This window comes from Pseudophryne corroboree, chromosome 6 (assembly GCF_028390025.1).
Source record: "Pseudophryne corroboree isolate aPseCor3 chromosome 6, aPseCor3.hap2, whole genome shotgun sequence".
NCBI classification, from domain to species: Eukaryota; Metazoa; Chordata; class Amphibia; order Anura; family Myobatrachidae; genus Pseudophryne; species Pseudophryne corroboree.
In genome coordinates, this window is record NC_086449.1 from 840,998,283 (window position 1) to 841,022,178 (window position 23,896).

A 23,896-nucleotide genomic window follows, 5' to 3' on the forward strand; every position below is an offset into this window, starting at 1 on the left:
GATCCCCTGCTGTCTCTCCAGCCCAGATCCCCTGCTGTCTCTCCAGCCCAGATCCCCTTCTGTCTCTCCAGCCCAGATCCCCTTCTGTCTCTCCAGCCCAGATCCCCTTCTGTCTCTCCAGCCAGATACCCTGCTGTCTCTCCAGCCAGATACCCTGCTGTCTCTCCAGCCAGATACCCTGCTGTCTCTCCAGCCAGATACCCTGTTGTCTCTCCAACCAGCCTCCCTTCTGTCTCTCCAGCCAGATACCCTGCTGTCTCTCCAGCCAGATACCCTGCTGTCTCTCCAGCCCAGATCCCCTTCTGTCTCTCCAGCCCAGATCCCCTTCTGTCTCTCCAGCCCAGATCCCCTTCTGTCTCTCCAGCCAGACACCCTGCTGTCTCTCCAGCCAGATACCCTGCTGTCTCACCAGCCAGATACCCTTCTGTCTCTCCAGCCAGATACCCTGCTGTCTCTCCAGCCAGATACCCTGCTGTCTCTCCAGCCCAGATCCCCTTCTGTCTCTCCAGCCAGATACCCTGCTGTCTCTCCAGCCCAGATCCCCTTCTGTCTCTCCAGCCCATTTCCCCTTCTGTCTCCCCAGCCAGATCCCCTTCTGTCTCTCCAGCCCAGATCCCCTTCTGTCTCTCCAGCCCAGATCCCCTTCTGTCTCTCCAGCCCAGATCCCCTTCTGTCTCTCCAGCCCAGATCCCCTTCTGTCTCTCCAGCCCAGATCCCCTTCTGTCTCTCCAGCCCAGATCCCCTTCTGTCTCTCCAGCCCAGATCCCCTGCTGTCTCTCCAGCCAGATCCCCTGTTGTCTCTCCAGCCCAGATTCCCTTCTGTCTCTCCAACCAGCCTTCCTTCTGTCTCTCCAGCCCAGATCCCCTACTGTTTCTCCAACCCAGATCCCCTGCTGTCTCTCCAACCAGCCTCCCTTCTGTCTCTCCAGCCAGATCCCCCGCTGTCTCTCCAACCAGCCTTCCTTCTGTCTCTCCAGCCAGATCCCCTTCTGTCTCTCCAGCCCAGATCCCCTTCTGTCTGTCCAGCCAGATCCCCTGTTGTCTCTCCAGCCCAGATCCCCTTCTGTCTCTCCAGCCAAGATACCCTGCTGTCTCTCCAGCCCAGATCCCCTTCTGTCTCTCCAGCCAGATACCCTGCTGTCTCTGCAGCCCAGATCCCCTTCTGTCTCTCCAGCCCAGATCCCCTTCTGTCTCTCCAGCCCATTTCCCCTTCTGTCTCCCCAGCCAGATCCCCTTCTGTCTCTCCAGCCCAGATCCCCTTCTGTCTCTCCAGCCCAGATCCCCTTCTGTCTCTCCAGCCCAGATCCCCTTCTGTCTCTCCAGCCCAGATCCCCTTCTGTCTCTCCAGCCCAGATCCCCTTCTGTCTCTCCAGCCCAGATCCCCTGCTGTCTCTCCAGCCAGATCCCCTGCTGTCTCTTCAGCCCAGATCCCCTGCTGTCTCTCCAACCAGCCTCCCTTCTGTCTCTTCAGCCCAGATCCCCTTCTGTCTCTCCAGCCCACATCCCCTTCTGTCTCTCCAGCCAGATCCCCTTCTGTCTCTCCAGCCCAGATCCCCTTCTGTCTCTCCAGCCCAGATCCCCTTCTGTCTCTCCAGCCCAGATCCCCTTCTGTCTCTCCAGCCCAGATCCCCTTCTGTCTCTCCAGCCAGATACCCTGCTGTCTCTCCAGCCAGATACCCTGCTGTCTCTCCAGCCAGATACCCTGCTGTCTCTCCAGCCAGATACCCTGTTGTCTCTCCAACCAGCCTCCCTTCTGTCTCTCCAGCCAGATACCCTGCTGTCTCTCCAGCCAGATACCCTGCTGTCTCTCCAGCCCAGATCCCCTTCTGTCTCTCCAGCCCAGATCCCCTTCTGTCTCTCCAGCCCAGATCCCCTTCTGTCTCTCCAGCCAGACACCCTGCTGTCTCTCCAGCCAGATACCCTGCTGTCTCACCAGCCAGATACCCTTCTGTCTCTCCAGCCAGATACCCTGCTGTCTCTCCAGCCAGATACCCTGCTGTCTCTCCAGCCCAGATCCCCTTCTGTCTCTCCAGCCAGATACCCTGCTGTCTCTCCAGCCCAGATCCCCTTCTGTCTCTCCAGCCCATTTCCCCTTCTGTCTCCCCAGCCAGATCCCCTTCTGTCTCTCCAGCCCAGATCCCCTTCTGTCTCTCCAGCCCAGATCCCCTTCTGTCTCTCCAGCCCAGATCCCCTTCTGTCTCTCCAGCCCAGATCCCCTTCTGTCTCTCCAGCCCAGATCCCCTTCTGTCTCTCCAGCCCAGATCCCCTTCTGTCTCTCCAGCCCAGATCCCCTGCTGTCTCTCCAGCCAGATCCCCTGTTGTCTCTCCAGCCCAGATTCCCTTCTGTCTCTCCAACCAGCCTTCCTTCTGTCTCTCCAGCCCAGATCCCCTACTGTTTCTCCAACCCAGATCCCCTGCTGTCTCTCCAACCAGCCTCCCTTCTGTCTCTCCAGCCAGATCCCCTGCTGTCTCTCCAACCAGCCTTCCTTCTGTCTCTCCAGCCAGATCCCCTTCTGTCTCTCCAGCCCAGATCCCCTTCTGTCTGTCCAGCCAGATCCCCTGTTGTCTCTCCAGCCCAGATCCCCTTCTGTCTCTCCAGCCAAGATACCCTGCTGTCTCTCCAGCCCAGATCCCCTTCTGTCTCTCCAGCCAGATACCCTGCTGTCTCTGCAGCCCAGATCCCCTTCTGTCTCTCCAGCCCAGATCCCCTTCTGTCTCTCCAGCCCATTTCCCCTTCTGTCTCCCCAGCCAGATCCCCTTCTGTCTCTCCAGCCCAGATCCCCTTCTGTCTCTCCAGCCCAGATCCCCTTCTGTCTCTCCAGCCCAGATCCCCTTCTGTCTCTCCAGCCCAGATCCCCTTCTGTCTCTCCAGCCCAGATCCCCTTCTGTCTCTCCAGCCCAGATCCCCTGCTGTCTCTCCAGCCAGATCCCCTGCTGTCTCTTCAGCCCAGATCCCCTGCTGTCTCTCCAACCAGCCTCCCTTCTGTCTCTTCAGCCCAGATCCCCTTCTGTCTCTCCAGCCCACATCCCCTTCTGTCTCTCCAGCCAGATCCCCTTCTGTCTCTCCAGCCCAGATCCCCTTCTGTCTCTCCAGCCAGATCCCCTGCTGTCTCTCCAACCAGCCTTCCTTCTGTCTCTCCAGCCCAGATCCTCTGCTGTCTCTCCAGCCAGATCCCCTGTTGTCTCTCCAGCCCAGATCCCCTTCTGTCTCTCCAACCAGCCTTCCTTCTGTCTCTCCAGCCCAGATCCCCTTCTGTTTCTCCAACCCAGATCCCCTGCTGTCTCTCCAACCAGCCTCCCTTCTGTCTCTCCAGCCAGATCCCCTGCTGTCTCTCCAACCAGCCTTCCTTCTGTCTCTCCAGCCAGATCCCCTTCTGTCTCTCCAGCCAAGATCCCCTTCTGTCTGTCCAGCCAGATCCCCTGTTGTCTCTCCAGCCCAGATCCCCTTCTGTCTCTCCAGCCAAGATCCCCTGCTGTCTCTCCAGCCCAGATCCCCTGCTGTCGCTCCAGTCCAGATCCCCTTCTGTCTCTCCAGCCAAGATCCCCTTCTGTCTCTCCAGCCCAGATCCCCTGCTGTCTCTCCAACCAGCCTCCTTTCTGTCTCTCCAGCCCAGATCCCCTTCTGTCTCTCCAACCAGCCTCCCTTCTGTCTCTCCAGCCGAGATCCCCTTCTATCTGTCCAGCCAGATCTCCTGTTGTCTCTCCAACCAGTCTCTCTTCTGTCTCTCCAGCCCTCCCCACTTGTCTCTCCAGCTCCGTCTGCTCCATCAGCCAGCCCCCATGTATCTCAGTGATTAGCAGGGCGCAGGCAGCGGTATCTGTGCCATCTGACAGCTGGCACCCAGAGGCAAATGCTTCCATGGGCGGAAGTTCCGCCACTGCCCCCATGTGTAGCCTGTGATGTACAGAGTGTAAGGTGCTGTAGTCCCTGTGACATGACGCAGAGCTGGATCATTACCTCAGCTCCCCCCAGTACTGAGCGTGTTCCAGTCGGTCGCTGAGGTTTAGCTCCTCCTGATCATCCTCAGCCTATAGGAGATAGAGGACAGGGAGCTGGGGTCACCGGGTGTAGGAGGACGGAGTCATGTACAGCAATAACATTTATTTACATAGCACCAGCAATAACCACTGCGCATTACAATGGGGAACAGAGCAGAGATATGACAAAGAAGAGGGCCCTGCTCATAGGATTACACCCTATATAGTCATGGCTGACTGGTGTCAGAGCTTCACTGGCTCCTGGGAGGTCAGAGTGCCCTGCTCTTAGGATTTCACCCTATATAGCCATGGCTGTCAGAGCTGCACTGGCTGCTGGGAGGTCAGAGGGCCCTGCTATTAGGATTACACCCTATATAGTCATGGCTGTCAGGTGTCAGAGCTGCACTGGCTGCTGGGAGGTCAGAGGGCCCTGCTCTTAGGCTTACACCCTATATAGTCATGGCTGTCAGATGTCAGAGCTGCGCTGGCTGCTGGGAGGTCAGAGGGCCCTGCTCTTAGGCTTACACCCTATATAGTCATGGCTGTCAGATGTCAGAGCTGCACTGGCTGCTGGGAAGTAAGAGGGCCCTGCTCGTAGGATTACACCCTATATAGTCATGGCTGACGGGTGTCAGAGCTGCGCTGGCTCCTGGGAGGTCAGAGGGCCCTGCTTTTAGGATTACACCCTATATAGTCATGGCTGTCAGATGTCAGAGCTGCACTGGCTGCTGGGAGGTCAGAGGGCCCTGCTCTTAGGCTTACACCCTATATAGTCATGGCTGTCAGATGTCAGAGCTGCGCTGACTGCTGGGAAGTAAGAGGGCCCTGCTCGTAGGATTACACCCTATATAGTCATGGCTGTCAGATGTCAGAGCTGCGCTGGCTGCTGGGAGGTCAGAGGGCCCTGCTCATAGGCTTACACCCTATATAGTCATGGCTGTCAGATGTCAGAGCTGCGCTGACTGCTGGGAAGTAAGAGGGTCCTGCTCGTAGGAATACACCCTATATAGCCATGGCTGTCATGTGTCAGAGCTGCGCTGGCTCCTGGGAAGTAAGAGGGCCCTGCTCGTAGGATTACACCCTATATAGTCATGGCTGTCAGATGTCAGAGCTGCGCTGACTGCTGGGAAGTAAGAGGGCCCTGCTCGTAGGATTACACCCTATATAGTCATGGCTGTCAGATGTCAGAGCTGCGCTGGCTGCTGGGAGGTCAGAGGGCCCTGCTCTTAGGCTTACACCCTATATAGTCATGGCTGTCAGATGTCAGAGCTGCGCTGACTGCTGGGAAGTAAGAGGGTCCTGCTCGTAGGAATACACCCTATATAGCCATGGCTGTCATGTGTCTGAGCTGCGCTGGCTCCTGGGAAGTAAGAGGGCCCTGCTCGTAGGATTACACCCTATATAGTCATGGCTGATGGGTGTCAGAGCTGCGCTGACTGCTGGGAGGTCAGAGGGCCCTGCTCATAGGAATACACCCTATATAGTCATGGCTGACGGGTGTCAGAGCTGCGCTGTCTGCTGGGAGGTCAGAGGGCCCTGCTCTTAGGATTACAGCCTTTATCGCCATGGCTGTCAGGTTGCTGTTCTGTAACCGCACTCAGTGACATACTGTAGGTATGAATTTCTGGTAACGATGACTTTATAATTCCCTAAGCCTGTGGGGACGTCCAATTATCGTGTATGATATTGATTGCGGCCTGTAAAGTGATTTACTGCTCTCCTGACTTCTGTGCGGCTCAGTGATGTATTGATTACACTCTATTACACTGGAGGAGGTGATAGGAGGCTGTACGCAGCACAATGTCTGAGACACAATGAGACCAGGGCGGCCGGGTCACTGCCAGTCAGGGAATCAGGACCACAGTCTCAGAGAGAGGCCATCACAGTGTCCTACTGCCCCGGGGGCACGTTCCTGGGGCGCATTGTGCAGTAACACACTAAGCCAAGGGGAGAAATAAACTCACAGCCAATCAGCCCCTAACTGTCATTTTCCAAACACAGCCGGTGACATGACAGGAGCTGATTGGCTGGTACTTTATCTCTCTCCAAGGATTAGTACCATGTCCCCATAAGTGTATCACAGAGGTGAATGCGTGACCTGGGGCTGTAACAAGTCTTAATACAGGGACACCGGGCGACGCCTCATAATACAGGGACACCGGGCGACGCCTCATAGTACAGGGACACCGGGCGATACCTCATGATATAGGGACACCGGGCGACGCCTCATAATACAGGGACACTGGGCGACGCCTCATAATACAGGGACACCGGGCGACGCCTCATATTACAGGGACACCGGGCGACGCCTCATAATACAGGGACACCTGGCGACACCTCATAATACAGGGACACTGGGCGACGCCTCATAATACAGGGACACCGGGCGATGCCTCATAATACAGGGACACCGGGCGACGTCTCATAATACAGGGACACCGGGCGATGCCTCATAATACAGGGACACCGGGCGACGCCTCATAGTGCAGGGACACCGGGCGACGCCTCATAATACAGGGACACTGGGCGACGCCTCATAATACAGGGACACTGGGCGACGCCTCATAATGCAGGGACACCGGGCGACGCCTCATAATGCAGGGACACCGGGCGACGCCTCATAGTACAGGGACACCGGGCGACGCCTCATAATACAGGGACACAGGGCGATGCCTCATAATACAGGGACACCGGGCGACGCCTCACAATACAAGGACACCGGGCTATGCCTCATAATACAGGGACACCGGGCGACGCCTCATAATACAGGGACACCGGGCGACGCCTCATCAGGGACACCGGGCGATGCCTCATAATACAGGGACACCGGGCGACGCCTCATAATACAGGGACACCGGGCGACGCCTCATAATACAGGGACACCGGGCGACGCCTCATAATACAGGGACACCGGGCGATACCTCATAATATAGGGACACCGGGCGACGCCTCATAATTCAGGGACACAGGACGACGCCTCATAATACAGAGACACAGGGCGACGCCTCATAATACAGGGACACCAGGCGACGCCTCATAATACAGGGACACCGGGCGACGCCTCATAATACAGGGACACCGGGCGACGCCTCATAATACAGGGACACCTGGCGACGCCTCATAATACAGGGACACCTGGCGACGCCTCATAATACAGGGACACCTGGCGACGCCTCATAATACAGGGACACCGGGCGACGCCTCATAATACAGGGACACCGGGCGATGCCTCATAATATAGGGACACCGGGCGACGCCTCATAATACAGGGACACCGGGCGACGCCTCATAATACAGGGACACCGGGCGACGCCTCATAATACAGGGACACTGGGCGACGCCTCATAATACAGGGACACCGGGCGACGCCTCATAATACAGGGACACCGGGCGACGTCTCATAATACAGGGACACCGGGCGACGCCTCATAATACAGGTACACCAGGCGACGCCTCATAATACAGGGACACCGGGCGATGCCTCATAATACAGGGACACCGGGCGACGCCTCATAATACAGGGACACCGGGCGATGCCTCATAATACAGGGACACTGGGCGACGCCTCATAATACAGGGACACCGGGCGATGCCTCATAATACAGGGACAATGGGCGACGCCTCATAATACAGGGACACCGGGCGATGCCTCATAATACAGGGACACCGGGCGACGCCTCATAATACAGGGACACCGGGCGATGCCTCATAATACAGGGACACTGGGCGACGCCTCATAATACAGGGACACCGGGCGATGCCTCATAATACAGGGACACAGAAACAATATACAGTACACTATATGGATGAAGGTATTCGGCTACACCTGTAAATTATTGAATTCAGTGGACACGTGTTCTGTGGAGTGGTATAAAGCACACAGACACTGGACTGTGGAGCAGTGGACACGTGTTCTGTGGAGGGGTGTAAAGCACACCGACACTGGACTGTGGAGCAGTGGACACGTGTTCTGTGGAGTGGTGTACAGCACACAGACACTGGACTGTGGAGCAGTGGACACGTGTTCTGTGGAGTGGTATAAAGCACACCGACACTGGACTGTGGAGTAGTGGACACGTGTTCTGTGGAGTGGTGTACAGCACACAGACACTGGACTGTGGAGCAGTGGACACGTGTTCTGTGGAGTGGTGTACAGCACACAGACACTGGACTGTGGAGCAGTGGACACGTGTTCTGTGGAGTGGTGTAAAGCACACAGACACTGGACTGTGGAGTAGTGGACACGTGTTCTGTGGAGTGGTGTAAAGCACACCGACACTGGACTGTGGAGCAGTGGGCACGTGCTCTGTGGAGTGGTGTAAAGCACACAGACACTGGACTGTGGAGCAGTGGTCATGTGTTCTGTGAAGTGGTGTAAAGCACACCGACACTGGACTGTGGAGCAGTGGACACGTGTTCTGTGGAGTGGTGTAAAGCACACCGACACTGGACTGTGGAGCAGTGGGCACGTGCTCTGTGGAGTGGTGTAAAGCACACCGACACTGGACTGTGGAGCAGTGGACACGTGTTCTGTGGAGTGGTGTAAAGCACACCGACACTGGACTGTGGAGCAGTGGACACGTGTTCTGTGGAGTGGTATAAAGCACACCGACACTGGACTGTGGAGCAGTGGACACGTGTTCTGTGGAGTGGTGTACAGCACACTGACACTGGACTGTGGAGCAGTGGACACGTGTTCTGTGGAGTGGTATAAAGCACACCGACACTGGACTGTGGAGCAGTGGACACGTGTTCTGTGGAGTGGTATAAAGCACACCGACACTGGACTGTGGAGCAGTGGACACGTGTTCTGTGGAGTGGTATAAAGCACACCGACACTGGACTGTGGAGTAGTGGACACGTGTTTTGTGGAGGGTTGTAAAGCACACCGACACTGGACTGTGGGGCAGTGGACACGTGTTCTGTGGAGTGGTGTAAAGCACACAGACACTGGACTGTGGAGCAGTGGTCATGTGTTCTGTGGAGTGGTGTAAAGCACACCGACACTGGACTGTGGAGCAGTGGACACGTGTTCTGTGGAGTGGTGTACAGCACGCCGACACTGGACTGTGGAGCAGTGGACACGTGTTCTGTGGAGGGGTGTAAAGCACGCCGACACTGGACTGTGGAGCAGTGGACACGTGTTCTGTGGAGGGGTGTAAAGCACACCGACACTGGACTGTGGGGCAGTGGACACGTGTTCTGTGGAGTGGTGTAAAGCACACCGACACTGGACTGTGGGGCAGTGGACACGTGTTCTGTGGAGTGGTGTAAAGCACACAGACACTGGACTGTGGAGCAGTGGTCATGTGTTCTGTGGAGTGGTGTAAAGCACACCGACACTGGACTGTGGAGCAGTGGACACGTGTTCTGTGGAGTGGTGTACAGCACGCCGACACTGGACTGTGGAGCAGTGGACACGTGTTCTGTGGAGGGGTGTAAAGCACGCCGACACTGGACTGTGGAGCAGTGGACACGTGTTCTGTGGAGGGGTGTAAAGCACACCGACACTGGACTGTGGAGCAGTGGACACGTGCTCTGTGGAGTGGTGTAAAGCATGCCGACACTGGACTGTGGAGCAGTGGACACCTGTTCTGTGGAATGGTGTAAAGCACAATGACACTGGACTGTGGAGCAGTGGACACGTGTTCTGTGGAGTGGTGTAAAGCACTCAGACACTGGACTGTGGAGCAGTGGACACGTGTTCTCTGAAGTGGTGTAAAGCACACCAACACTGGACTGTGGAGCAGTGGACACGTGGTCTGTGGAGTGGTGTAAAGCATGCCGACACTGGACTGTGGAGCAGTGGACACGTGTTCTGTGGAGTGGTGTAAAGCACCGACGCTGGACTGTGGAGCAGTGGACACGTGTTCTGTGGAGTGGTGTAAAGCACACAGACACTGGACTGTGGAGCAGTGGACACGTGTTCTGTGGAGTGGTGTAAAGCACACCGACACTGGACTGTGGAGCAGTGGACACGTGTTCTGTGGAGTGACGAATCACGCTTCTCTGTTTGGCAGTCAGATGGGTAAGTCTGGGTTTGGCGGATGACAGGAGCACGTTACCGGCGTGACTGCATTGTGCCAGCTGTGAAGTTTGGTGGAAGAGGGATAATAGTATGGGGCTATATTTCGGGTCTAGGTTAGGTCTCTTATCTCCAGTGATGAGCAATCTTACTACTGCTGCAGCATACCAGGACATTTTGGACAATGCTAGGCTTCCACCTTTGTGGGAACAGTTTGGGGAAGACCCTTTTCTATCCCAATATGACTGCGCCCCAGTGCACAAAGCAGGGACTATAAAGATGAGCTCGGTGTGGAAGAACCCGACTGGCCGCACAGACCCCTGACCTCACCCCCGTTGAGCACCTTTGTGATGAACTGGAACAGAGATTGTGAGCCAGGCCTACTCGTCCAACATCAGAGCCTGACCTCATAAATGCTCTACAGACTGAATGGGCCCAAATCCCACAGAAACACCCCAACATCTTGTAGAGAAAGCCTCCAAGAGGAGTAGAAGCTATTATAGCTGCTAGAGGGGGACCAGCTCCATATTACAGTATATGTATTTATATACAATGTCATTACAGTCCCTGCTGGTGTAGTGGTCAGGAGTCTGGATACTTCTGTCCATACAGTGTATAACACAGGGATGTCCACTTACTATAGAATGGGGGAACACCTGTACTGCAGGGGTGAGTGATGGGAGTATGAGAAATTCCCCAGACATCGGCGTCTCCCCGCCAGCTGCAGCCTGCCCCTGATGACCTGCTTGTACAGTGTGTGACATGCGGAGACTTACTGTGCGAGCCAGGGCGGGCGTGTCCCCTCCAATATGGAGCCGAAGCCGAACGCAGGACAGTCTCTGCAGATGTGTGTGACTCCGTAGGCTGTACCCCCTGCAATACACAAGAGACACCTTATATATAGACAGGGATCTAATGGTTCCAGTACTAGATCTCCAGACGCATCACCCAGAGTCAGAGTACCCAACGCATTTCACATTTCCAGATCTACCCCTACAAAGGGCCTCACAGAGGGGACACGGGTATTATTTATTCACAGAGGAGACACAGGGGTATTATTTATTCACAGAGGGGACACAGGGGTATTATTTATTCACAGAGGAGACACAGGGGTATTATTTATTCACAGAGGGGACACAGGGGTATTATTTATGCACAGAGGGGACACAGGGGTGTTATTTATGCACAGAGGGGACACAGGGGTATTATTTATTCACAGAGGGGACACAGGGGTATTATTTATTCACAGAGGGGACACAGGGGTATTATTTATTCACAGAGGGGACACAGGGGTATTATTTATTCACAGAGGGGACACAGGGGTATTATTTATTCACAGATGGGACACAGGGGTATTATTTATTCACAGATGGGACACAGGGGTATTATTTATTCACAGATGGGACACAGGGGTATTATTTATTCACAGAGGGGACACAGGGGTATTATTTATTCACAGAGGGGACACAGGGGTATTATTTATTCACAGAGGGGACACAGGGGTGTTATTTATTCACAGAGGGGACACAGGGGTATTATTTATTCACAGAGGGGACACAGGGGTATTATTTATTCACAGAGGGGACACAGGGGTATTATTTATTCACAGAGGGGACACAGGGGTATTATTTATTCACAGATGGGACACAGGGGTATTATTTATTCACAGAGGGGACACAGGGGTATTATTTATTCACAGAGGGGACACAGGGGTATTATTTATTCACAGAGGGGACACAGGGGTGTTATTTATTCACAGAGGGGACACAGGGGTATTATTTATTCACAGAGGGGACACAGGGGTATTATTTATTCACAGAGGGGACACAGGGGTATTATTTATTCACAGAGGGGACACAGGGGTGTTATTTAGACATAAATATACAATAGGGTTCATGTAGAACTGGAAGTTACCCAGTGGACAGTAGAGTGTATGGGTAGCAACGTACGTCACACATGCAGGGTTGTGCGCACTTTGCAGCACATGATCCTGGCTTATTATATCCCATCTTCATCTACAGTTTCTTCAGTTAGAGAAACAGACGTGCACTTGTCTGCATCAGCCCCATCACGTACAGAACACATACAGGCAGAGAGGGGGCATACTGACTGTGGGGAAGATGTATCAAAGCTTGGAGAGAGAGAAAGTACCAGGCAATCAGCTCCTAACTGCCATGTTACAGACTGGATCTCAAGAATGACAGTTAGGAGATGATTGGTTGTTAGTTTGTCTCTCTTCACTTTCTCTCTGCTCAGAGTTACAATGTATCATTCCGTTCCACAGTGTGTACCGATTGGCTCCTTCCTTGTTTGCTATTGATCCTGTGCAAAATCCCCCGCCGTGCGCGTACGCACCACAGCAGCAATTATGTGCAGCCTGAAGCACTGCGCTATGCTAAGATTTGCGTCAGCAACACCGACACCTTTCAAAGTTGCACTATCCCTGGAACTGTGTTCCCTGTTCTTGTTATACCAGTGATACGGCATACGTCCCAACATGACCCTCTCCAGGAGGACACAATGCTCTGCTCCTGCTCTTCCCTCTTACTGTATGATTACCATCACCTGTGCTGTACCCTAATACTGACCCAGTGCTCATACCTATGTCATACCTCCCAACATGACCTCTCCAGGAGGACACAATGCTCTGATCCTGCACTTCCCTCTTACTGTATGATTACCATCACCTGTGCTGTACCCTAATACTGACACAGTGCTCATACCTATGTCATACCTCCCAACATGACCCTCTCCAGGAGGACACAATGCTCTACTCCTGCTCTTCCCTCTTACTGTATGATTACCATCACCTGTGCTGTACCCTAATACTGACCCAGTGCTCATACCTATGTCATACCTCCCAACATGACCCTCTCCAGGAGGACACAATGCTCTACTCCTGCTCTTCCCTCTTACTGTATGATTACCATCACCTGTGCTGTACCCTAATACTGACCCAGTGCTCATACCTATGTCATACCTCCCAACATGACCTCTCCAGGAGGACACAATGCTCTGCTCCTGCTCTTACCTCTTACTGTATGATTACCATCACCTGTGCTGTACCCTAATACTGACCCAGTGCTCATACCTATGTCATACCTCCCAACATGACCTCTCCAGGAGGACACAATGCTCTGCTCCTGCTCTTCCCTCTTACTGTATGATTACCATCACCTGTGCTGTACCCCAATACTGACCCAGTGCTCCTACCTATGTCATACCTCCCAACATGACCTCTCCAGGAGGACACAATGCTCTGCTCCTGCACTTTCCTCTTACTGTATGATTACCATCACCTGTGCTGTACCCTAATACTGACCCAGTGCTCATACCTATGTCATACCTCCCAACATGACCTCTCCAGGAGGACACAATGCTCTGCTCCTGCTCTTCCCTCTTACTGTATGATTACCATCACCTGTGCTGTACCCTAATACTGACCCAGTGCTCATACCTATGTCATACCTCCCAACATGACCTCTCCAGGAGGACACAATGCTCTGCTCCTGCTCTTCCCTCTTACTGTATGATTATCATCACCTGTACTGTACCCTAATACTGACCCAGTGCTCATACCTATGTCATACCTCCCAACATGACCTCTCCAGGAGGACACAATGCTCTGCTCCTGCTCTTCCCTCTTACTGTATGATTACCATCACCTGTGCTGTACCCTAATACTGACCCAGTGCTCATACCTATGTCATACCTCCCAACATGACCTCTCCAGGAGGACACAATGCTCTGCTCCTGCTCTTCCCTCTTACTGTATGATTACCATCACCTGTGCTGTAACCCTAATACTGACCCAGTGCTCATACCTATGTCATACCTCCCAACATGACCTCTCCAGGAGGACACAATGCTCTGCTCCTGCTCTTCCCTCTTACTGTATGATTACCATCACCTGTGCTGTACCCTAATACTGACCCAGTGCTCATACCTATGTCATACCTCCCAACATGACCTCTCCAGGAGGACACACTGCTCTGCTCCTGCTCTTCCCTCTTACTGTATGATTACCATCACCTGTGCTGTACCCTAATACTGACCCAGTGCTCATATCTATGTCATACCTCCCAACATGACCTCTCCAGGAGGACACAATGCTCTCCTCCTGCTCTTCCCTCTTACTGTATGATTACCATCACCTGTGCTGTACCCCAATACTGACCCAGTGCTCATACCTATGTCATACCTCCCAACATGACCTCTCCAGGAGGACACAATGCTCTGCTCCTGCTCTTCCCTCTTACTGTATGATTACCATCACCTGTGCTGTACCCTAATACTGACCCAGTGCTCATACCTATGGCATACCTCCCAACATGACCTCTCCAGGAGGACACAATGCTCTGCTCCTGCTCTTCCCTATTACTGTATGATTACCATCACCTGTGCTGTACCCTAATACTGACCCAGTGCTCATACCTATGTCATACCTCCCAACATGACCTCTCCAGGAGGACACAATGCTCTGCTCCTGCTCTTCCCTCTTACTGTATGATTACCATCACCTGTGCTGTACCCTAATACTGACCCAGTGTTCATACCTGTCATACCTCCCAACATGACCTCTCCAGGAGGACACAATGCTCTGCTCCTGCTCTTCCCTCTTACTGTATGATTACCATCACCTGTGCTTTACCCTAATACTGACCCAGTGCTCATACCTATGTCATACCTCCCAACATGACCTCTCCAGGAGGACACAATGCTCTGCTCCTGCTCTTCTCTCTTACTGTATGATTACCATCACCTGTGCTGTACCCTAATACTGACCCAATGCTCATATCTATGTCATACCTCCCAACATGACCTCTCCAGGAGGACACAATGCTCTGCTCCTGCTCTTCCCTCTTACTGTATGATTACCATCACCTGTGCTGTACCCTAATACTGACCCAGTGCTCATACCTATGTCATACCTTCCAACATGACCTCTCCAGGAGGACACAATGCTCTGCTCCTGCTCTTCCCTCTTACTGTATGATTACCCTCACCTGTGCTGTACCCCAATACTGACCCAGTGCTCATACCTATGTCATACCTCCTAACATGACCTCTCCAGGAGGACACAATGCTCTGCTCCTGCTCTTCCCTCTTACTGTATGATTACCATCACCTGTGCTGTACCCTAATACTGACCCAGTGCTCATACCTATGTCATACCTCCCAACATGACCTCTCCAGGAGGACACAATGCTCTGCTCCTGCTCTTCCCTCTTACTGTATGATTACCATCACCTGTGCTGTACCCTAATACTGACCCAGTGCTCATACGTATGTCATACCTCCCAACATGACCTCTCCAGGAGGACACAATGCTCTGCTTCTGCTCTTCCCTCTTACTGTATGATTACCATCACCTGTGCTGTACCCTAATACTGACCCAGTGCTCATACGTATGTCATACCTCCCAACATGACCTCTCCTGGAGGACACAATGCTCTGCTCCTGCTCTTCCCTCTTACTGTATGATTACCATCACCTGTGCTGTACCCTAATACTGACCCAGTGCTCATACCTATGTCATACCTCCCAACATGACCTCTCCAGGAGGACACAACGCTCTGCTCCTGCTCTTCCCTCTTACTGTATGATTACCATCACCTGTGCTGTACCCTAATACTGGCCCAGTGCTCATACCTATGTCATACCTCCCAACATGACCCTCTCCAGGAGGACACAATGCTCTGCTCCTGCTCTTCCCTCTTACTGTATGATTACCATCACCTGTGCTTTACCCTAATACTGACCCAGTGCTCATACCTATGTCATACCTCCCAACATGACATCTCCAGGAGGACACAATGCTCTGCTCCTGCTCTTCCCTCTTACTGTATGATTACCATCACCTGTGCTGTACCCTAATACTGACCCAGTGCTCATACCTATGTCATACCTCCCAACATGATCTCTCCAGGAGGACACAATGCTCTGCTCCTGCTCTTCCCTCTTACTGTATGATTACCATCACCTGTGCTGTACCCTAATACTGACCCAGTGCTCATACCTATGTCATACCTCCCAACATGACCTCTCCAGGAGGACACAATGCTCTGCTCCTGCTCTTCCCTCTTACTGTATGATTACCATCACCTGTGCTGTACCCTAATACTGACCCAGTGCTCATACCTATGTCATACCTCCCAACATGACCTCTCCAGGAGGACACAATGCTCTGCTCCTGCTCTTCCCTCTTACTGTATGATTACCTTCACCTGTGCTGTACCATAATACTGACCCAGTGCTCATACCTATATCATACCTCCCAACATGACCCTCTCCAGGAGGACACAATGCTCTGCTCCTGCTCTTCCCTCTTACTGTATGATTACCATCACCTGTGCTGTACCCTAATACTGACCCAGTGCTCATACCTATGTCATACCTCCCAACATGACCTCTCCAGGAGGACACAATGCTCTGCTTCTGGACTTTCCCTTTATCTATGATTGCCGGTACCTGTTTTTAACAGGTTAATGAATAAGAAAGGTGTTTCAGCACAGATGATGGCAATCACAAATTAAGAGGGAAGTGCAGGAGCAGAGCATTGTGTCCTCCTGGAGAGGTCATGTTGGGAGGTATGACATAGGTATGAGCACTGGGTCAGTATTAGGGTACAGCACAGGTGATGGTAATCATACAGTAAGAGGGAAGAGCAGGAGCAGAGCATTGTGTCCTCCTGGAGAGGTCATGTTGGGAGGTATGACATAGGTATGTGCACTGGGTCAGTATTAGGGTACAGCACAGGTGATGGTAATCATACAGTAAGAGGGAAGAGCAGGAGCAGAGCATTGTGTCCTCCTGGAGAGGTCATGTTGGGAGGTATGACATAGGTATGTGCACTGGGTCAGTATTAGGGTACAGCACAGGTGATGGTAATCATACAGTAAGAGGGAAGTGCAGGAGCAGATCATTGTGTCCTCCTGGAGATGTCATGTTGGGAGGTATGACATAGGTATGTGCACTGGGTCAGTATTAGGGTACAGCACAGGTGATGGTAATCATACAGTAAGAGGGAAGAGCAGGAGCAGAGCATTGTGTCCTCCTGGAGAGGTCATGTTGGGAGGTATGACATAGGTATGTGCACTGGGTCAGTATTAGGGTACAGCACAGGTGATGGTAATCATACAGTAAGAGGGAAGAGCAGGAGCAGAGCATTGTGTCCTCCTGGAGAGGTCATGTTGGGAGGTATGACATAGGTATGTGCACTGGGTCAGTATTAGGGTACAGCACAGGTGATGGTAATCATACAGTAAGAGGGAAGAGCAGGAGCAGAGCATTGTGTCCTCCTGGAGAGGTCATGCTGGGAGGTATGACATAGGTATGAGCACTGGGTCAGTATTGGGGTACAGCACAGGTGATGGTAATCATACAGTAAGAGGGAAGAGCAGGAGCAGAACATTGTGTCCTCCTGGAGAGGTCATGTTGGGAGGTATGACATAGGTATGAGCACTGGGTCAGTATTAGGGTACAGCACAGGTGATGGCAATCACAAATTAAGAGGGAAGTCCAGGAGCAGAGCATTGTGTCCTCCTGGAGAGGTCATGTTGGGAGGTATGACATAGGTATGAACACTGGGTCAGTATTAGGGTACAGCACAGGTGATGGTAATCATACAGTAAGAGGGAAGAGCAGGAGCAGAGCATTGTGTCCTCCTGGAGAGGTCATGTTGGGATGTATGACATAGGTATGAGCACTGGGTCAGTATTAGGGTACAGCACAGGTGATAGTAATCATACAGTAAGAGGGAAGAGCAGGAGCAGAGCATTGTGTCCTCCTGGAGAGGTCATGTTGGGAGGTATGACATAGGTATGAGCACTGGGTCAGTATTAGGGTACAGCACAGGTGATGGTAATCATACAGTAAGAGGGAAGAGCAGGAGCAGAGCATTGTGTCCTCCTGGAGAGGTCATGTTGGGAGGTATGACATAGGTATGAGCACTGGGTCAGTATTAGGGTACAGCACAGGTGATGGTAATCATACAGTAAGAAGGAAGAGCAGGAGCAGAGCATTGTGTCCTCCTGGAGAGGTCATGTTGGGATGTATGACATAGGTATGAGCACTGGGTCAGTATTAGTGTACAGCACAGGTGATGGTAATCACACAGTAAGAGGGAAGAGCAGGAGCAGAGCATTGTGTCCTCCTGGAGAGGTCATGTTGGGAGGTATGGCATAGGTATGAGCACTGGGTCAGTATTAGGGTACAGCACAGGTGATGGTAATCATACAGTAAGAGGGAAGAGCAGGAGCAGAGCATTGTGTGCTCCTGGAGAGGTCATGTTGGGTGGTATGACATAGGTATGAGCACTGGGTCAGTATTAGGGTACAGCACAGGTGATGGTAATCATACAGTAAGAGGGAAGAGCAGGAGCAGAACATTGTGTCCTCCTGGAGAGGTCATGTTGGGAGGTATGACATAGGTATGAGCACTGGGTCAGTATTAGGGTACAGCACAGGTGATGGTATTCATACAGTAAGAGGGAAGTGCAGAAGCAGAGCATTGTGTCCTCCTGGAGAGGTCATGTTGGGAGGTATGACATAGGTATGAGCACTGGGTCAGTATTAAGGTACAGTACAGGTGATGGTAATCATACAGTAAGAGGGAAGAGCAGGAGCAGAGCATTGTGTCCTCCTGGAGAGGTTATGTTGGGAGGTATGACATAGGTATGAGCACTGGGTCAGTATTAGGGTACAGCACAGGTGATGGTAATCATACAGTAAGAGGGAAGAGCAGGAGCAGAGCATTGTGTCCTCCTGGAGAGGTTATGTTGGGAGGTATGACATAGGTATGAGCACTGGGTCAGTATTAGGGTACAGCACAGGTGATGGTAATCATACAGTAAGAGGGAAGAGCAGGAGCAGAGCATTGTGTCCTCCTGGAGAGGTCATGTTGGGAGGTATGACATAGGTATGAGCACTGGGTCAGTATTAAGGTACAGTACAGGTGATGGTAATCATACAGTAAGAGGGAAGTGCAGGAGCAGAGCATTGTGTCCTCCTGGAGAGGTCATGTTGGGAGGTATGACATAGGTATGAGCACTGGGTCAGTATTAGGGTACAGCACAGGTGATGGTAATCATACAGTAAGAGGGAAGAGCAGGAGCAGAGCATTGTGTCCTCCTGGAGAGGTCATGTTGGGAGGTATGACATAGGTATGAGCACTGGGTCAGTATTAGGGTACAGCACAGGTGATGGTAATCATACAGTAAGAGGGAAGAGCAGGAGCAGAGCATTGTGTCCTCCTGGAGAGGGTCATGTTGGGAGGTATGACATAGGTATGAGCACTGGGTCAGTATTAGGGTACAGCATAGATGATGGTAATCATACAGTAAGAGGGAAGAGCAGGAGCAGAGCATTGTGTCCTCCTGGAGAGGTCATGTTGGGAGGTATGGTTATGGGACCGCCCACTACAACTATATACAGACCCACTCAGCTGGTACTGAGATACTGAATCCCCAGTGACTTCTCCCTCCCCTTTTATGTGCATCAGCGCAAGAGCTGGCCAGTGACAATCTTCAGGTTGGCCCATTCTTTGCCAGGACTCACTGTACGACGGGTAGGTACTCTTACTGTATGTGATTATTTCACCAATAGCGTTACTGAGTCCTTTATTTGCCTTCCATTACTTAGTTTATAGTGAATGTTATTGATGTGTTCATGTGGCAATACATATTCTAGTCTTACACGTATTACGACCCCAGCGTGTGTTACTATAGTGCCTTTTGGTCATGTGACAAGTAATAGAAGGGTACAGTATCAAGATTATTTATTGCTCCTGAAGTATTTTTACATATTGCTACTAAAGGACCCCCAACAGTCCATGTTTTCCAGGTCTGCTCACAGAATCACAAGTGAAACTTTTATAATGTGTCAGTGAGTAATGAGTACACCTGTGCTCCTGCTGGGTGACCTGGAAACATGAACTGCTGGGGGTTCCTGAGGACTGGGTTTGGGAAACACTGGGTTAAAGGGACACTCCCAGATTTAAATACTCGTTACTTAATGATGTCTGGCCAGGACTTCAGCAATAAGAAAATGTGACTGTCAGGTGTCCTAAGAAACAAGAACGAGGCGCCCCAGGTTATATATAGGGGGATAAAGAGAAGTGTCAGGTGTGATGGCCGGACAGGCGTGTTGGTGCAATAGTGCGAGGCTTGTGCATAATAGGTGGATCACGGCTGCTCGTGTTGCAGGTCTGTGTTTCTGCATTTGTCAGTCCATAATATAGGTGCATACATAGTGGTAGGGACATTAAATGACAGCAGAACTGATGATGAACTGCTCAGGGTGGATTGTAAGCTTCTAAAATCTCTTAATACCCTGCATGAAATATTCTATTGTCCGGAAATTGGGAATTAGATTATAGGCTCAACATCGCCACCTGCTGGGAATCCTCATTATCACATCTGAGAACTGTAACTAGAGATCAGGGTCATTAATAGTCCTCTCTGCTACCAGGTTACACCTGTAATGACTTGGGACATCAATCTTACTCTACCAATGTCAGAGCAGAGGAACATGAGTCTCACACGCGTTGGAAGATCGCCTGTGTGTATCTGCGTCCTGTTACTGTCTACTCTCTTTCTGACACGCAGGCTATATGCGTGTGCGCGTGTATCTCCACTCTATATACAAGTGCTTCATGTAAGAAAGACTGAGCTGGATAACTGATCTCATCTCTGTCCTCCTTCCCTGATTTGCTTGCTTTCCTCGTATGACACAATTGCAGAGGATCATTACTGGGGTGTCGTATTGTGGGTCTGACTTAGAGATGGATGTACAGTAATATATATGTGGTGTAAGTACGTTCAGTTCTGTATTGCGCACTACATATCTTGCGGCCCATTGCTCCTGGAGAGGGGTGACAGGGATGGGGCAAATGTTAGTTGCGTACACTATAGACCAGAAACGTGCGGTGAGGTAAATGGCTCAGGAGGCACCAGCTAGTATCAGAGCCAGAATTACACACTATATATGAGCCAAAGGGTTTATGTGGGCATTATACACAGGTGCAGCAGTATATATACATGTGTGCATTATACACAGGTGCAGCAGTATATATACATGTGTGCATTATACACAGGTGCAGCAGTATATATATACATGTGTGCATTATACACAGGTGCAGCGGTATATACTTGTGGGCATTATACACAGGTGCAGCGGTATATACATGTGGGCATTATACACAGGTGCAGCGGTATATACATGTGGGCATTATACACAGGTGCAGCGGTATATATACATGTGGGCATTATACACAGGTGCAGCAGTATATATACATGTGTGCATTATACACCGGTGCCGCAGTATATACATGTGGGTATTATACACAGGTGCAGCAGTATATCCTTGCGGGCATTATACACAGGTGCAGCGGTATATACATGTGGGCATTATACACAGGTGCAGCGGTATATACATGTGGCCATTATACACAGGTGCAGCGGTATATACATGTGGCCATTATACACAGGTGCAGCGGTATATACATGTGGGCATTATACACAGGTGCAGCGGTATATACATGTGGGCATTATACACAGGTGCAGCAGTATATATACATGTGGGCATTATACACAGGTGCAGCAGTATATATACATGTGGGCATTATACACAGGTGCAGCAGTATATATACATGTGGGCATTATACACAGGTGCAGCAGTATATATACATGTGTGCATTATACACAGGTGCCGCAGTATATACATGTGGGTATTATACACAGGTGCAGCGGTATATACATGTGGGCATTATACACAGGTGCAGCGGTATATACATGTGGCCATTATACACAGGTGCAGCGGTATATACATGTGGCCATTATACACAGGAGCAGCCGTATATACATGTGGCCATTATACACAGGAGCAGCCGTATATACATGTGGGCATTATACACAGGTGCAGCCGTATATACATGTGGGCATTATACACAGGTGCAGCGGTATATACCTGTGGGCATTATACACAGGAGCAGCGGTATATATACATGTGGGCATTATACACAGGTGCAGCGGTATATACATGTGGGCATTATACACAGGTGCAGCGGTATATACATGTGGGCATTATACACAGGTGCAGCAGTATATATACAGGTGTGCATTATACACAGGTGCCGCAGTATATACATGTGGGTATTATACACAGGTGCAGCAGTATATCCTTGCGGGCATTATACACAGGTGCATCGTTATATACATGTGGGCATTATACACAGGTGCAGCGGTATATACATGTGGGCATTATACACAGGTGCAGCGGTATATACATGTGGCCATTATACACAGGAGCAGCCGTATATACATGTGGCCATTATACACAGGAGCAGCCGTATATACATGTGGCCATTATACACAGGAGCAGCCGTATATACATGTGGCCATTATACACAGGAGCAGCCGTATATACATGTGGGCATTATACACAGGAGCAGCCGTATATACATGTGGGCATTATACACAGGTGCAGCAGTATATATACAGGTGTGCATTATACACAGGTGCCGCAGTATATACATGTGGGTATTATACACAGGTGCAGCAGTATATCCTTGCGGGCATTATACACAGGTGCATCGTTATATACATGTGGGCATTATACACAGGTGCAGCGGTATATACATGTGGGCATTATACACAGGTGCAGCCGTATATACATGTGGCCATTATACACAGGAGCAGCCGTATATACATGTGGCCATTATACACAGGAGCAGCCGTATATACATGTGGCCATTATACACAGGAGCAGCCGTATATACATGTGGCCATTATACACAGGAGCAGCCGTATATACATGTGGCCATTATACACAGGAGCAGCCGTATATACATGTGGCCATTATACACAGGAGCAGCCGTATATACATGTGGGCATTATACACAGGTGCAGCGGTATATACATGTGGACATTATACACAGGTGCAGCGGTATATACCTGTGGGCATTATACACAGAGGCAGCGGTATATATACATGTGGGCATTATACACAGGTGCAGCAGTGGTCCATCACCAGTGTGTATAACAGTGAGTACGGATGCTCCTGCCATCTACAGTATCAATAATCTCACACTACTGGGTAAGCAACTGTGCGGCTCATGGGGCTGGATGTGTAATACAGTGTAAACTGAAGCTCCGAGATTCCGGACAAACGTGCACGTTTTTTTTTAAAGAGGCAATTACATTATTTACAAGGCAAAACCAGGTCCAATCACTTGAATGGGAGAGCGGCGGGTGTGAATGCTGGCAGCCTCCCGCGGCCAAAGGCGTAGCCAGAACTTTGTGGGCCCCATAGCAACATTTTGAAGGGGCCCCCGTCCTAATGCTTCTAGAGAGACACTTCTATGCAATATATATATATATATATATATATATATATATATAATATATTCTCTGCCCTATAGTAGTGCCCTAGTTTTCTGAACCATAGCAGAGCCTTATCTAATGTAATGCCCCATATTAGTGCCCCAGATCCTTTTATGAATCGCAGTAGTGCTTAAGTTCCCCCTATGTCACATGTCAGAGCTGCCAGTACACATTATGCCGCACAGTACCCCCAATTCACATTATGCTATATAGTGCTCCCCGTTCATATTGTGCCTTACTACAGTGCCCCGGTTCATATTATATAACATTACTAGGTGATTCATCGCGCCCTACAGGCGCTCTTCACACCGTCGTAAGGGGCTATGCCCCCTTAACCCTTGCAGACCCTTGTGGCATGCAATATTTTTATTATATGGAGTATTACCTCCAATCATAATTGTGTGAGTGGTTAAATATTGCACGGACAAAGGGCGTACGATGGTTAAGGGGTCGAATCGGTTGCGGTGGTGCCGCAGGTGGGGGAGGGGCTGGTACGGTGGTGCCGCGGGTGG

General features: G+C 51.1%; 1 protein-coding gene across 1 annotated transcript in view; it reads right to left on the reverse strand.

The window, feature by feature from the left end:
- Nucleotides 1-23,896, reverse strand: part of PIK3C2G (phosphatidylinositol-4-phosphate 3-kinase catalytic subunit type 2 gamma) — a 326,465-nt gene that overhangs the window by 258,814 nt on the left and 43,755 nt on the right. Inside the window, exons 6-7 of the mRNA XM_063930092.1 lie at nt 10,780-10,876; nt 3,959-4,029 (exon numbers count right to left, since the gene is read on the reverse strand). Of these exons, the coding sequence (XP_063786162.1) occupies nt 3,959-4,029; nt 10,780-10,876 (168 nt within the window). The remainder of the gene's footprint in view (nt 1-3,958; nt 4,030-10,779; nt 10,877-23,896) is intronic.